Source organism: Mastomys coucha, unplaced genomic scaffold (assembly GCF_008632895.1).
Source record: "Mastomys coucha isolate ucsf_1 unplaced genomic scaffold, UCSF_Mcou_1 pScaffold9, whole genome shotgun sequence".
In the NCBI taxonomy this organism is placed as follows: domain Eukaryota; kingdom Metazoa; phylum Chordata; class Mammalia; order Rodentia; family Muridae; genus Mastomys; species Mastomys coucha.
This window is the reverse complement of record NW_022196915.1, coordinates 52,610,601-52,626,723: the sequence shown is the minus strand read 5'-3', so window position 1 is coordinate 52,626,723 and position 16,123 is coordinate 52,610,601. Positions and strand designations below refer to the sequence as shown.

Below are 16,123 nucleotides of genomic sequence, written 5' to 3'. Positions count from 1 at the left end.
CCTTCTTCCCTCAAACTTTTTGAAATATTTGCTAAGAGCTTTTTTTTTTCCCCCACAAAGGATGTTTTGGAACCATGTTCTGTGGACACACTTTGTAAAAAGGATTTCTTGGAAGTTGGAAATTAGTCCTGAGGGTGATGGGGGTTGGGATGTGGTAATGGATGACAGCTGCGATTGAGTTTGGGAAAATAGCACTACCCAGAGTGGCTGCTCCCCTTAGTGTATGTCGGAGTGTGCCTCGTGCTGGTCACTCCTCCTTGCCACATGCACAGGATCCCTGGCACACAGAGGGCACTGCCACTGTGTTACAAGACAAGGGGGCTCTGAGAAGGATAGTGTCACAGGAAAGGCAGCAAGGACCTGGAGAAGTGAGACATGGTAGCTTCTCACAGACCAGAGAGCAACGAGAAACACGCAAACTGCTGGCTCCCATTTCTCCAATCCCACTAAATTCTCGGGGCCTTCAGGGAGTGGAGGAGGAGCTGTTTGTGCTCATGACACAAAAGCTGCTGGGGCAATAGGAAACCGCTGCAGTGTGTTCCTCAAATAGAAGTGACGGCACCCATTGAAGAGCTGCTTAGAAACGGGGTAGACATTTGGGGTTCTTGGAGGGTTGGAGTCAAGTTAGGCGAGGTTAGGGTTAGTACTGATGAAAATCGGTGTTACCCAAAATGCCCGTAGTGGGTAACAAGAGACGGGGGAGTAATATTTTTGAGAGAAAGGAAGACTTAAGATACAGCAAGATGGAACTCACAACTTCAACAGTTACCAAGAGCACTAGTGCTCACAGAGGGAGGGTCCAGAGGGAGGAGGCAGGGACAGACAGGGCATACATGCTGGCAACAGATAACTGTGATGGTGAAGGCTAGGAGTCCAGAGGCAACTGGAGGAGTGGGAAGGCTGTCAGTGCGAACATGCTGAGCCGAGTACGAGGATGTGAAAGAGAGGCCTGGCTTCCTCGCAGATGAGAGGGACAGAAGATTCCCACCAGGCTTCAGAGGAACCCACAAAGCCACGGAGAGGGGCAGTAGCAGAGGCTTTTGAAGAAAACAACCCTGAGACCTTAATTATAGCGTTCCCCAACCTTAAACTATAGCCGTCCTGGAACTTTAAATATAGCATTGGCTCATGAGAAGGCTCTCCAGATCTTTTTTTTTTTTTTCCTGTCCCAATTGGCTGTTTGGAAAACCCACTATGAACTCGGCTGAAGATAATGATCACAATATGTCCCTTGGAGTGCTCAAAGAAAGACCTTTTATTCAGTTCCTCGAATCTGCCCCCTTCCGACCCCTGTCGAAGAATACAGTCTCAAGAAGAAGAGGAGGAGGAAGAGGAGGAGAAGGACGAAGAGGGAAAGAAGGAAGATGACTCAGTCACACATTTCCTGGTCAGTGATGGTGGCTGAGTTAACAGATGGTTAGCAAAGTTGTTTTCTTTTTCTTTTTCTTTTTTTTAAAGATTTATTTATCTATGATATGCAAGTACACCATAGATCTCTTAAGACACTCCAGGAGAGGTCATCAGATCTCATTATGGATGGTTGTGAGCCACCCTGTGGTTGCTGGGATTTGAACTCAGGTCCTTCAGAAGAGCAGTCAGTGCTCTTAACGGCTGAGCCATCATCTCTCTCCAGCCCAGCAAAGTTGTTTTCTACCCACAGAAGGGAAGGTTGAACCAGGCTCAACCCCAAGAAAGTCAGCAGCTACGGCAACCGGGTGCCAAGACATGCACCTAGCAGCCCAGTATTCTACCTGGCTCTTGCAACCCAAAGCTTAAAAACAAGGCATCCCCTCCTCTCTGGCTCTCCTTCTGACACTTACATTGGAGATTACATTCTCAGGTACCCGCTGAACAGAGGCCCTTTCAACCTTCAGTGTTTGCTGTTATGTTTTGAAGCTGGCTTGCAACGTTGGCCTTTAAAGGCTGTTTGATGTTTTTCCTTTTTTTCCAAGCATGTGGCCTGCAATGTGGGCCACATGAAGAGAAGTACCTGGCCAGTCTTCTCTAGCTAAAAGCACTCCATGCTCACAGCTCAGATCCCTGTGGCCTCCGGACGAGGGAGGCAGCGACTGGTTCCTAGAGCCTTGGATGCTTGCCCCTTCATGATTCCCAGAGCACCTTGCTGTCCTAGGTGTCCCTCAGAGGGGCCTCACAAAAACTTTAGGTCTAGACATATCTTGTCTGACCCAGTGTCCTCTTCCAAGCCCAGGCCCAGCAATTCCAGATGCTGAAAGCGGCAAGAGAGGAGGAAAGAGGAAGCACAGACAGACACACATTGGAAGCCACTCCTTTCTAGAAGCTTAGCGTGTTCCAGTCACCTCCATCCAATCAGAACAAGGCTCGCCTTGCTGTTCCAGATGCCCAACAACTTTTACATTTTACAGCGAGGTCACCCTAACTTTGGGCAAATCCAAAGTCCTACATGTCACATATATTCATGTCCCCACCCCTGCCACTCCTCACCAGAACAGGAATCCTTCCCCTTTAAAGAAAAGACTGTCTTATCCCATGTCTGGCTAGCTCAGTGGAAGAGAAGGAAGCCTCACCTGAATTCTGCTGCCTCCCATGGCTCTCCTCCCTACCTTCCATTTCCTGGTAGTTCAAACCTCAAACTCCCACCTGCACCCCCAGTGTGTCCCTGCTCGCCTTAGCTCTTGCAAACTCCATGTGTCAACATTCTCTTGGCCATAGACAATCCCAAGAATAAAACAGATTAAAGCCATATTTTAAATTATTGCTCTTCATTTGTTTTTAAATGAAAAACGAGCTCATGGTTAAAACAGCAGAAAATGCTCAGGCTTTCACCAAAAGTCCACGAGCTACCTTACCTGGCACCCACTGCTCCATCAGCCCTGGACTGACAGGAGCCCAGGGGAAGGTGGACTGACCTGAAGGAGGTGATGACACCTTGCTGGGAGTTCTAATGGGTAAACAGATGGCAGGCCTGGGTGGGAGGGACCTATCCTGGCTCTTCTGGCAAATCTGTAGATGGCACGTGTGCCCTGGGGTCTGGCTCCAGACTCCTGTACACTAAGAATCCCGTTACTACTACCTTTGGGTCTCTGGGCTAGTAGTGACTCTGGCTTGTAAGCCCTGTTCTGAGAGCTATATCCCCAACACTGAGTCCACATACCCCAGAAGGCTGAGACAATGGGGAGATGAAGGAGAACTCTTCCCCTGCCCCAGGGGAGCCTGTCTGCCTCAGCACCAGGGCTGTGTCCTGGTCCCCATCGAATTCCCATCTGTCTTCTCACCAGACTTAACTCTCTCCCTCCCAGCTTTGCTCACTCTCTGTCTGTATGTTCATCTGGTCTCCAACCAGAACCAAGCTCAATGAGACATAAACACATCGAACTTCATACTTAACAAAAAGCTTGGCTTGAGGGAGCCCCACAAATGCTTTGGATTATGTTCTCATTAAAGTGAGAAAGGCTAACATGGCAAGCTGCCGAAGCGTTCCAGATATAGGCCAATCAGAGTCCCCCAGGGCAGGACTCTACACTGGACAGCAGGAAGTCAGAGGATTAGGAAAAAGAGAAACCCTCTTTGGGGACTGGAGAGGACTATGAGTTACAGAGCTGAGATGTCATCACAGGGAAGAGGGCCAACACTCAGGAAGCACTGGTCTAAAGAGGACTGGGCTCTGGGCAGGCAGCTGTCCTTCTCCTCCATGGGCCAGGTCTTGCAGTTCTGGAAAGTGGTGGTCCTTATTGACTCCCTTTGTTAATGGCAAGCAATTTAAGGGGCTCTCACCAGGAGAGCAAGAGTGTGACAAAGCTGCTATGGGAGGGGTGTTTGTTGAAGGCTGGTGTCAGCCAGGCTTCATTTAAATCATCCCAGATTCCCTGCAAAGGCTATAAACAGTGGAGTGATGAAATTGCCTTGAGAGCCAAAAGAGGGAGGAGGCCCTGTCCCAAGGGAGGGCCAAGAAGCGCCACTAAAGAGTGGGGAGAAATGAGGAGCACGGACAGGAAGGAAGGGATCTCTCTGAGGGGCTCTACTGAAGCCTGAAGATCCCAGCAGCCCCATCATGCCGTGCCCTGCAGAGCTCCTGGGGATGAGCGTTGCTAGCTTGCTGCTGAGGTTTCCATTTAGACAAGCACACAATGGTCCAAAGAATTCTAGTCCACCTAGCCTGAAGCTTTTGGGAAAGAGATCATCACCCTGTAAAGTGCCCGGGCAAAGCAGTCCTTGTAAACAGCTGGCAGATTGATGGCGGGATTGCAGACTGAGTTGCAAAGCAGGGCTGGGAAGGTTGATAGGCATGTTAAAAGATGCACTGCACCTCACACACCACGCAGCTGGTCCCTGTCTCCCTCCCCCACAGATAGACAGACAGACAAACATACACATGCACACACCATTTCCCCATCTATCTGTCAAATCCAGAGACCAATTTCTCTAATTTCTTACACTATATCCATCCTTCTCAGGCCACTTTTACAGATCCATTAAGACAGTGGAGGCAGGAGTACTTTTAAGCCCCAATATTTTCTCATCTTCAAGCTCTCTCAACTCAGAATTCTCCTGGAGGTGGGACTCTGAATCCTGGGATCCTAAGATCTTCAGACGTGTTCAGAGTTAGCTGGAGAACCACTTACCAGAAAGCATAATGAAAACTCATGGAAAGGTTTCAGGGCACTCTTCCCTGAGCCAGCCACTGTGCTAGACATGGCGCCTGCCCCTAGAACTTAAGCTCCAGGCATGTGATCTGGCTGCTGAGTTCCACAGAGGTGAATCCATGACTCTGGAGTACATGCAGCAAGGGCCTTACTCCGGTGTCAGTGGAACTGTGACAGCCCAGGGGGCGGGGAGGCTAAGCAAAGGGGCTTTATGGCAGCCATGAGGAAATCTCCTCAGTTCCTTCCCCAGTGAACCCATTTAAGGTTGCCACTGCTTCTGAAATGTTCTTATCCACTGTCTTTGTTTTTTGGTATTTTTTGTTTTCCTGTTGCCGTGACAAATATTGACCAAAGCAACTTCAGGGAGAAAGTCTTTCTGTTGGCTCACAGTTAGAGGTACAGCCCATTGTGGTGAGGAAGTCCAGCCAGTGTGAACTTGAATCACACCCATCCACAGTCAGGAAGCAGACAGGGCATGAATGCTTGCTGCTGCTCAGCTCCCTTTCTCCACATATACATTCCAGAATCCCAGCCTAGAGAATGGTGCCGCCCACCACAGACAGGTCTTCCCACCTCAGCTAATTCTAATCAAGAGACTGCTCCCTAGACATGCCCAGGTGACTATAGATTCTGCTAAGTTCACATTGAACATTCACCATCACATACAGTGTGTCTCATTTTCCCAGCTGATCATAGAAGATGCAGGGCAACATTAGGGACATGAGGTCGAAGGAGTCAATGGTGTACACAACTCTAGAGGGCTGTTGGTCATTGTCACAGCCCTGACATTCTGCCTACTCAGTCAAGTGCCTGTCCCTTCTCCCTTCTTCCTTTTCCCTTAATCTTGTAGTTGCAGGAGAAATATCTCTTAGAACTATGGAGAGTTTTTGTTCTCCCCCCCCCCCCAACAGCAGTTTGTGGGCCAGGAGGGAAGAGTTTTGAGTCCAAATCTTGGCTTCTCTGCTTGTATCGTGTGTGCCGTTAGTAACATTCTTAAATGTCTTTGGCCCTTGGTCAATTTGAGCATAAAAGTGATACTTGAGGCTGTAAAATTTACACGATTGTCAAGATGATTGCCTTGAGGCCAGACCCAACACTTTGGTCACATTTCAAAAATGAAACAGAAGAAAACAAAGAGGAGTGGGTGCTTCCAGCACATTTTGGGGAGCTTTAAACTTTAGGTAGAAGGTAAATGACAAACATCCTACCAAAGGAATTTCCAGGGACCAAGCAAAAGAAGCCCCAAAGAAGAGGAGGAGGACAGGGAGAGGGAAATGGGGGTAGCATTTAAATTTGGAGCTCAAGACAGGAGTGGACACAAATACAAGACTGAGTGACAATATCCTGGGCATGGAGTCTGCAGTGTGTACAATGATGGGAACACTGACCATGAGTCCTACAAGGGACAGCCATGTCATTGCTCCCACAGCAAAGCCCAGAGCACAGAAGCTGTCCCTAATCAGCACTGCTGTCACTGTGTCTCACCTTGTGACAATCCAAGACCTTTCTGATTGGTCATGACACTCACTCTGATTGGTTGGTGCCTGGCCATACCTGTCAGGAAAGATTCTAACTTGTATCCTAGCTGGTTCCTCTAAAAATGGGGAAGGAGAGGAACAAGAGGCTAAGGAAAAAGGGACATTTGGCTGAGAGCTGACCAGAGAACATGGTGTCTCCATACTCCAGACTCTCCAGTGTGTGTGTGTGTGTGTGTGTGTGTGTGTGTGTGTGTGTGTGTGTGTGTGTTAGGGATAGAACCAGGGTCTCATACACGGTAAACACTTTCTTTAGCCCTGAGATCCAATGTCCCCCTCCACAACAAGCCTTTCACCAAAAATTTTTTCAGTGTACAAGATAAAATATGGAGATAATTCGAGTTAAACTCATAAATACGTTTGTCTTTATAATGAGCCTCATTGGGGTGTGCCAGTACCTCAGTATATATGGCATGTAGTTAAAAGTATGATTTTAATATCCTTCTTTGATGATAACTTGTTACTTATCTTACCATTAAAATATCCTTATGGTCCAACCAAGTAAGTTCATTTGTAGGGACTGTATAAAATTATTTTATGTTGGGGTGAGCAGAATTGGGGTGGGGGAACTAAGCTTCTTTTCAACCATTCGAGCTGTAGCTTCAGATGCCATTGAAATGGTATCTACGGCTTGGGGCTGGGGAGATGGCTCAGCAGTTAAGAGCACTTGCTGCTCCTCCAGAGGATTGGAATTAAACTCCCAACCCTCTTTTCAGATGTCTTACCAATGGCTACAATTCCAGCTCCAGGGGAATGCAATGCCCTCCTCTGGCCTCTGTGGACATTGCACTCACATGCACATATCCCACACAGGCCCACACACATGTGCATAATTAAAAATAAAATATTTGAATGGCATCTGTGGCTGTTGTTAAGACACAGAAGCAGCTGTCTCTTGAGAAGCCCACAGTCACGCGTGGATGTACTTGGAGTGTCTCTCTATTGATGTCCAGACCTAAACCTCTGTTAAAATCTCATCTTGGCAAACTCTAACTCCTCGTAAAAAAATAATAAAAGAAAACCTATTCTAGTTATGAGGCTCATGTGCATGCACATACACCTGCATACTAAAGAACAAAATAATTTAACTATGTAAAAAAGGCTTTTTTCAAAGGTTCAAAGATGCTACTTCTAAAGAGTTGAAGTTCAGTCCTTGGCTTCATCCCCATTTCCCAGAGCAAAATAAGTCCTAGTTGGCTCAACAGCCTGCTCTGCCTCTTTATTCTTAATTAACTAATTAATTAATTAACATCTTAGTTGCTGATTCCCCTTCCTCCTCTTCTCCCTGTCCCTCCTCTCATCTCCCCTTCCCCATTCACTCCTCCTTTTCAGCAAAAGGCAGTACCCCCATGGATATCAACCTGCCTCAGCTTATCAATAAGTCGAGGTGTATTTCTTCTATTAAGATTAGACAAGGCAACCCAGAAGGAGTAAAGGTCTCAAAGGCAGGTTAACAAGGTCAGAGAGCCCCTACTCCTGCTGTTAGGAATCCCACAAGAAGACCAAGCTACATACTAGAACATATGTTCAGAGGACCTACGTCAGTCCCATGCAGGCTCCCTGGTTGGTGATTCCGTCTCTGTGAACCCCGATGGACACAGGTTAGTTGGTTCTCTGCCTAATGTTTGGCTGTGGGTCTCTTCATCTGTTTCCATCAGGTGCTAGAGTCTTTCTGATGACAACTGGGTGAGGTGCCACCTCTTTACTAAAGCATTCCTTCCTCATTATTTTCCCAGGAAGAAGAGATGGAAGGGGTGGGGAGGGAGAACAGTTTTCTCCATAATGAGACACATCATTTTAGGTCTTATTTAGGAATCCCTCCACCTCTTCTCCTCCATGCTTCCTTTGACACCTTGGTGGGACTCTAGTGACACTCAGGAAGCAGAATGTGCTCATCCTATACCTGCCCACCTCTGGATTCCTGCCTCTTCCTTCCCAGCTGGGCTGGACACAGTCCAGGAGCCCATGCAGTGCCCATTTCAGAGCTGTACCTAAAGTGGGGAAGTTCTGCTTCTGCTCCATGTGCTGGACCAACCAACATATCCTTGTGTCTCTTTGTCTACCTCCCATGCCAGGGGTCTGAGTCAAGAACAGACCAGCCCATGTGTCTTCCTGGCTTGTGGGAGATGGGCACATCTCTTTACTGGGTGGGTGGAATATCTCAGTAACTTGGCCTTCTAAATCTTACCTCTACCCCACACAAACCCTATTGTTCAGCTTATATCAGGTCACCTGGAGTGGACTGAATTGGACCTAGGAACTGGGTGGGCATGGGGTATGAATCTTGATATCAGATGGAAAGCTGGAAAGGGAACAGGGTGGCTTCAGGACAAGATGGGGTCTGACCCAACTGGTTCTGTTGCAGTGAGATCAGCTGGCGGTGACAGGGATGTACTGTGTGTCACTGAAGAGGAACTGGCTGGTGAAGACGAGGATATGCCATCCTTCCCATGCTCCCAAGAGGGTAAGTGCTAGGAACCCCCTATCTCCTGTGTCAGCCAAGAGCTCCTGCTGTCATCTCTAGACTAATGAGCAGTGTGTCTAAATATGTAGCTTCAGAATTCCTGCTCTCATCTTCCTACTGTCCCTTGGAGAGTGAATGGCAAAGCTGTGTATCCTGGGACGGTACAGTATGGATGGAACCAGCATTTGTCATAAGTGTCATGTGTCCCCTGGGCTCCACCTGAGTCCTGGCAGGAACCAGTGCCATCTCCCCTAGCCACACACTGTGCACAAGGTCTGTCCTCTGCTTTGTTAATCACACTGTTTGAGTTTCTGGTTGGACCAGGGCACTCTGTGGCATTTGGTATAGATTACAGCTTGTGTACTTTACCTTGACTCACCCAGGGATGCCCCATGTATGCCCTCAAAATTGTGGATTTATTCTAGTGTGCCATGTGGACCAGACACTAGGTTTTTAATTGCTGCTGCTACTCACTATTTGCAGCTAAGCCAAGCTCCTCTTGGGGGACATCCTACATTCTCATTGGGCACTGATCACCTCACAGAGTTCCCCAAAACACCCTCTTCCCTCCATGCAGCATCCTGACTGGTGGATTTTAACTCCTTGTTTGGTTTCCACGAGAACCATAGCTTATTTTCCCAACTGGAAAACTGCTTACCAACTCCTGGCATGCCTAGGGCTGAGGAGGCCCCCAGGAGTGAGTCTTTAAACCTTAAAACCGAACCTCTATGTAAAGCATTATGATTTGCCCCTACTTTTTCTAAAAAGATTTATTAATTATTATATGTAAGTACACTGTAGCTGTCTTCAGATACACCAGAAGAGGGCGTCAGATCTCATTGCGGGTGGTTGTGAGCTACCGTGTGGTTGCTGGAATTTGAACTCAGGACCTTCAGAAGAGCAGTCAGTGTTCTTTCCTGCTGAGCCATCTCACCAGCCCCAATTTCCCCCTACTAAGGGACTCTCATGGCAGGAGAGTTTCAGTGCTGTAACTGAGAAGGTCATGGGCAAACTGGGTTGTGTTGAGCACAAAAATCAAGCGTTGCATTGGGCAGGAGGTGAGCAAGCTTCTGGGATTGTGGGTCGTTGGTAGGGTCACTGTAGAGAGGAGAGATGCCTTTTTCCTACTCTGTAGGCTGAATAAAGATATTGCCAAGAAAGAATGGCTGCTAAGGAGGAGTGGGGTGGCTTCTGTCTCCTCTATTGCAGAAAGTTCTAGAAACTCAGCCTAGGTGGCAGGACAAGTAAGAAAGACAAGAGGAAAACTTCCCTTGTGAGTGTGGCTTGAGAAGTGACGAGGCAGGACAGAACAGGAACACAGAACTGAGCATGCCACCCCTGCCTCTTCACTGACCCAAGCCACTGTCATCTTCTTGTCCTCCACAGGCCGGGCAGGACCCCGCTGCAACCGCTGCCAGAAGAACCTATCTTTGCACACGTCAGTGCGGATTTTGTACCTCTTCCTGGCTCTGCTCCTGGTGGCTGTCGCTGTACTGGCCTCTCTGGGTGAGTTCAGAGATCTCTGGGCTGCAGGGGAATAGCCGAATAGGTTTCTATACCAAAAACACCCCCATGGAGAAAAGCACTCCACCTCTGTCACCTGTCACAAAGACTAGCATCTTCCTGGTTCTAGACATCGTTATGGCTAATCCACTAAAAGATTAGACCTGCTTCTAACATCCACTTAAGATTTAGCTCTAGAAGCCAGGCAGTGGTGGTACATGTCTTTAAACCCAGTACTCGGGGATTGGGGGAGGGTACAGAAGCTGGTGGGTCTCTCTGAGTTCAAGACCAGCCTGGTCTACAGAGCAAGCTCTAGGACAGCCAGGATTACACAGAGAAACCCTGTCTCAAACAAACAAAGTTAGCTGTGGGGCTTTGAGTAGAAGAAAATAGCAAGACGAGTTTGGCAGGTCTGTGAGGGAATCACGTGGAAGTTTTCAGAACTACTGGTGCCCACCCCTATTCCCAGGGTAAGAGAGTGAACCCTGTAACTTTCAGCTCTCCAGGTAAATCTGTCGTATAGCCCTGGGCTGTGACCACTGGATCAGGTGGCTTCTAAGACCTTCGGTGGTCTCTGAGTATATTGTTCAAACTGAGGTTGGGTACCACCTGCATCAAGATTACCTTCAGTATTCATTAAAATGTAAATTCCCAGGTTTACTAAGACCTGTAAAATCAGAGCCCTGCAGGTGAGGCCAGGAGACCCGAGTTTTGGTGCTTCTCATCCGCAGTGTGGTCAGTATGACCACAGTTTTGGTATGTGGCCAGGTTCAGGTAGCTCCTACCTTCTAGATTCTAAGAGTTCAAGATGAATTGTCTAAAATCAGTTCGGTCACATTCATGCTGACATCTGTCTGTTCCAACCTGCTTGATACCAGAGACAAGGCTTGAAGTAAGGAGAAACCATTTAGGCCTGAGCAATGTTCTCCAGGGTACAGATTCTAAGAGTGAATGCCCTCCTGGAGAGGCACTTGGTCCTGCTTCTGGTTAAGGATATTCGGGAACCAACACTCCTGGCTGTATTAGTCATGTTTCTTTTTGCTGTGGCAAGAAGCAACTTAAGGAACAGAGGATTCATTGTGAGAGCAGTCCAACATGGTGGGTTAGCCATAGTAGCAGGAGGAGACAGCAAAATGCACAGTCTCTTCCGTCAGGGCCCAGCTAGAAAATTTCAAGGCCCACTCCAGTGACCCACTAGGGTCAGCGAGGCTCCACCTCTGAAAGGTGTGCCTTCCAGAACAGCACCACAGCTATGAACCAAGTGTACAAAACCCTGATCCAATAGGGGACATTTCACACTAACAAGACAAGAAGGTAAGATAAATTAGGGCAATGACTGAACAAACAAATTAATATATAATTACAAGATATGAAATATGCTTTGAATAGAGAAAATCGCATGGGATGAGCCCTTGGCCTAGTAGACATAACGAGACATTAGAGTTAAAATAGCAATGATCAGGTCTCCCTATTTCTTTCCCTTTATGTATGGGCTCTTAAATGAGAGAAGGCTCAAACAAAATAACTATTGGCAACTGTAAAGTCCTCCCCCAACCCAATAGTATGTGAGATTGTCTTTGGGCTCTCTCAAACATGTTACTGTTACTAATTAATTTGACCTCTTGACAGATCTGAGATATAAGATGTTCACTAGAAGCCTAGGGATTCTCAATCACTTGAAGGCATAGTGGTTTGGAGGTGTTAAGAATGCTACCTCTATGTTTCCCTTTGGTAGATGGGTCTTCTTTCTGAAAAGGTTCATTGACCTGCTAAAGGCACCCGACAGACGATATCAATCAGTCGCTTTGGGCGATTAGCATTCCATCCTGCCAGATGTGGCCTTCAGAGGATCTGTATCAGTCATCAGTCCACGCTGTGCCCTCTCACCACTGCCAGGGCCACCTCTGCTGAATAAAGCCAGCTGCTTGTGCTGCAGCATGCTCTAAACCCTGCTGACACAACAACTTTTTCAGGGCCCCCAGCTGAAGTGAATGGTGAGGTAGCATGGGCTTCTCTAGAAGAAACTTGGTACCCAAGATTTGTACAGATCAAAGGGTTGTTGTGATCCAAGTGTTTATCCCAAGGAAAAACTCATGTCCTCAAACCATCACAGATAGGGTTATTTCTAAGTTGGAGTACTGGTCATATCTACATGTCAGACTTAGTTTATAAGCTTAGGAGAGGAGGCACCTTGAGTGTCCTTAGTGAGGGAGGATCTTTTTGGTATCCCTGATGTATTCCCATATAGAGCACGGTAAAGACACCAAAACTCATTATTTTAAAGTGATTTTTAAAGGGCAATAGAAAAATGTTCCTGAAAACCAACCTGGTGCCTAACCATAGAAGAATGTGTAAAGGAAATGTGGCATGTTTGCACAATGGAGCTTCTTTAAACATAAAGAGGAGGATAGGATATTTGCTGGAAAATGAATAAACACAAATATTTTTTTCTCTAATTTATAGTTTCTAGATTGTATAGAGAGATATAAAATCTCATGTATCTATATGACATGAAAGGAGAAATAAAGCTGCCTGGGGAACCAAGTGTAGGGGGAGGAAGCAGGGGCTTGGGTTGGGAAGCCGATGTTGGATATGCACTATATTCACAGTGCCATACATAGTGAATACACACTGAAATACTTTTAATTTTTTTTAAAGTTAAAAAATATCTCCTTCTGAAGAAAGAATGAGAAGATGATAGGGAGAAGAAAATGCCCATGGTGTCATACCTATAAGAGGAAATAGCTGGATAGTCAGGGTAACATGGTTTGGCACTTTATTTTCTAAAGTATGTGTGCCTATGTGACTGTCAAGTGACTATCCATGGACTCATGACTAGAAGAAGTATGTACTAGGAGGTGTTGATGGCAGTGAGCACTCTCTGAATAATGGAATTAAGAATAATTTTATCTGTGTGTTTGTGAATTTTTACTATCCTAACTTATGAGGAGGTCTTATTTCTAAAACCCGAGTTGGGAGGTGAATTATGATTCTTGTGAAGGGACATGCTGAACTCAGGCAGTAGAGAAGCATCTTGGCTTGGCCATTAGGGGAGCCTTTCTCCTGGGAGAGGTACAGATGGTTTCAGTGGCAGCCCGATGAAACTGATCTCACCAATGGCGGCTACTTCTGAACCATGACCCCAGCCTGGTGTCTCTTCTGTTTCCTCAGTTTTTAGAAAGGTGGACTCTCTCTCAGAAGATATCTCCTTGGCCCAGTCCATCTATAATAAGAAGCTTGTGTCAATGCAAGAAAATCTTCAAGGACTGGGTAAGATTCTAGAGTCCAGAAGCACACAGGACCCTCCATCCCTTACTATCCAGAGATGGACAGGTACTGTCTACTTCCTAAGACAAGGCAATGATCCACACTTCCTCTCTGGCTGAGCATTGTCCATTGAGGAAGGCTGGGATACTGGGAGGCATCAAGGCCTTGGGCAGAGTTTTCTATATGGGCTGTTGATCTAGCCAGAGACCATAGGAAGAGAATGAAAGTAATCATGGTCCATTCTCAAAAGCCGTCATATGTCTCAAGTGATTTTTAAGACTTTGCAAAGCCTCCTGATGTATGAGCCCATTTCAAGTCACTGCCTTAAGCCACAACACAGTTCACAATGGTTTCTAGCCTCTGCTCCAGTCAGTAACATTGTAAGAGAGAGTGAGTCAAAAGGAGCCATCACAGATGTGGGGTTAAAAGTCATTTTCTCTGTTGCAAATAGAGAGTGTTGGCCTGACACCTAATAACAGAGGTCTATTTGACAAGCTAACTCTCTATGCCTTATTCCTTAGGAGTCACAAGGGAAAAAAGTCCCCAGGGCCGCCTTCCCCACAAGCACACCATGAGATATCAATGAAGACAATAGATATCAAAATGTGCGCAGAATTTTTAAAAGAGTGTACAATGAGGTTCTTGGCCCCCTCAGAACAGCTAGTTACTAAGACCTGTTCTTGAGGATGCAGTGATGCTGTGGGACAAATATCCAAAATCTTGCATTTCTATTGCAGAGTAAAGATGGAATTCCGCAGGGATGGTGAGGCTTTTCTCAGGGGTGGAGAGGGATATTCATAGCAGAAAAGTGAACAGGGTTCAGAAGCCACTTGCTACTTCCTTGTGCCTGCATTTCAAGAAGTACCTCTGGGGCTCGGGAGATTAGTCAGCCATATAAGCATTGTGACCTGGATTTAGTCCTAAGAACCCATATGGAAAAGGTGGGTGTGGTAACAGAAGCTTGCCATCCCAGTGCCCAGGGTGGTGGAAACAGGTGGATTCTAGGAGTTCACTTGCCAGCCAGCCTAACCTCATTGACAAGCTCCAGGCCACCAAGAGGATGGATCTCAAAACTCAAGATAAACAGCACCCAAGGAACAACCCCTAAGGTTGTCCTCAGACCTCCCCGCATGAGAACATATGCATTCACACTTAGAAACACACACACACACACACACACACACACACACACAGACACACGAAACACCTTTGTCCCATTTAACTGAAAATGTTGTCCCCTTTTCTCCTGAAGACCCAAAAGCCCTGATCAATTGTTCCTTTTGCCGTGAGGCTGAGCAGCTGGGGCAAGAGATCAGAAAGCTCCAGGAGGAGCTGGAGGGGCTTCAGAAGATGCTGCTGGCCCAGGAGGTCCAGCTGGACCAAACCTCCCAGGCTCATGAGCTGCTCTCCACCACAAGCAGTCAAATCTCCCAGGAGATGGGCAGTTGTTCCTTCTCCATTCACCAGGTCAATCAGTCCCTGGGACTCTTCCTGGCACAAGTGAGGGGCTGGCAGGCCACCACAGCGGGCATGGACATCACCCTGAAGGACCTTACCCAGGAGTGCTATGATGTCAAGGCTTCTGTGCATCAGATCAACTTCACAGTGGGCCAGACTGCTGAGTGGATCCATGGGATCCAGAGGAAGACAGACGAGGAGACCCTTACCCTACAGAAGATAGTCACTGACTGGCAGAACTACACCAGGCTTTTTGGGGGTCTGCGAAGCACCTCTGCCAAGACTGGAGAGATCGTCAAGACCATTCAGGCCACCCTGGGGGCCTCCTCACAGCGCATTAGCCAGAATTCTGAGAGCATGCATGACTTAGTGCTACAGGTCATGGGCCTACAGCTACAGCTGGACAACATCTCTTCCTTTTTGGATGACCATGAGGAGAACATGCATGACCTCCAATATCACACCCGATATGCCCAGAATCGCACAGTGGAAAGGTTTGAGTCTCTGGAAGGACGTATGGCTTCTCACGAGATTGAGATTGGCACCATCTTCACCAATATCAACGCCACCGACAACCACGTGCACAGCATGCTCAAGTACCTGGACGACGTGCGGCTGTCTTGCACACTGGGCTTCCACACCCATGCTGAGGAGCTCTACTACCTGAATAAGTCTGTCTCCCTCATGCTAGGTACCACAGATCTGCTCAGGGAGCGCTTCAGTCTGCTCAGTGCTCGGTTAGACTTCAATGTCCGAAACCTCTCCATGATCGTGGAGGAAATGAAGGCTGTGGACATACACCATGGAGAAATCCTTCGCAATGTCACCGTTGTCCGAGGTAAGAGGAGGAGTGGGCAGACCTCTCCAGGGACTCAGGATTATTGTTGTACACAGGAGCATCCGATTTTAGGAAAATCTCCAAGAGTGTGTCCATAGATAAAGAATGCCAAATAGAGGATACTAGTTAGGAAAATAGATTTCCAAAGTCATCCTGTAACCAATTCCCAGGGCAGCGGGCAACTTTAAGAAATGCCTTTGAGGATCTGAGGAGATTGCTCACATGCTACTCTTCTAGAGGCCCTGGTTCGGTTCCCTGCACCCATATAAGTAGGCTGACACTAGTCATGCTAACTTCAGGGGATCCAAAGCCTTCTTCTCAACTCCACAGTGTGCTATACACAATTTTTAATGTTTGAAATATTCTGATTTTGCCGGGCAGTGGTGGCGCATGCCTTTAATCCTAGCACTTGGGAGGCAGAGGCAGGTGGATTTCT

The 16,123-nt window shown here is 47.3% G+C and overlaps 1 protein-coding gene across 4 annotated transcripts in view; it reads left to right on the top strand.

Annotated features, from left to right (window-relative positions):
• Scara3 (scavenger receptor class A member 3) overlaps window positions 1-16,123 on the top strand; it is a 59,475-nt gene that overhangs the window by 6,796 nt on the left and 36,556 nt on the right. For all 4 annotated transcript variants that reach the window (XM_031361686.1, XM_031361687.1, XM_031361685.1 and 1 more), the window contains exons 2-5: window positions 8,523-8,621; window positions 10,008-10,127; window positions 13,296-13,394; window positions 14,644-15,687. In XM_031361686.1, coding sequence (XP_031217546.1) covers window positions 8,523-8,621; window positions 10,008-10,127; window positions 13,296-13,394; window positions 14,644-15,687 — 1,362 coding nt within the window. The remainder of the gene's footprint in view (window positions 1-8,522; window positions 8,622-10,007; window positions 10,128-13,295; window positions 13,395-14,643; window positions 15,688-16,123) is intronic.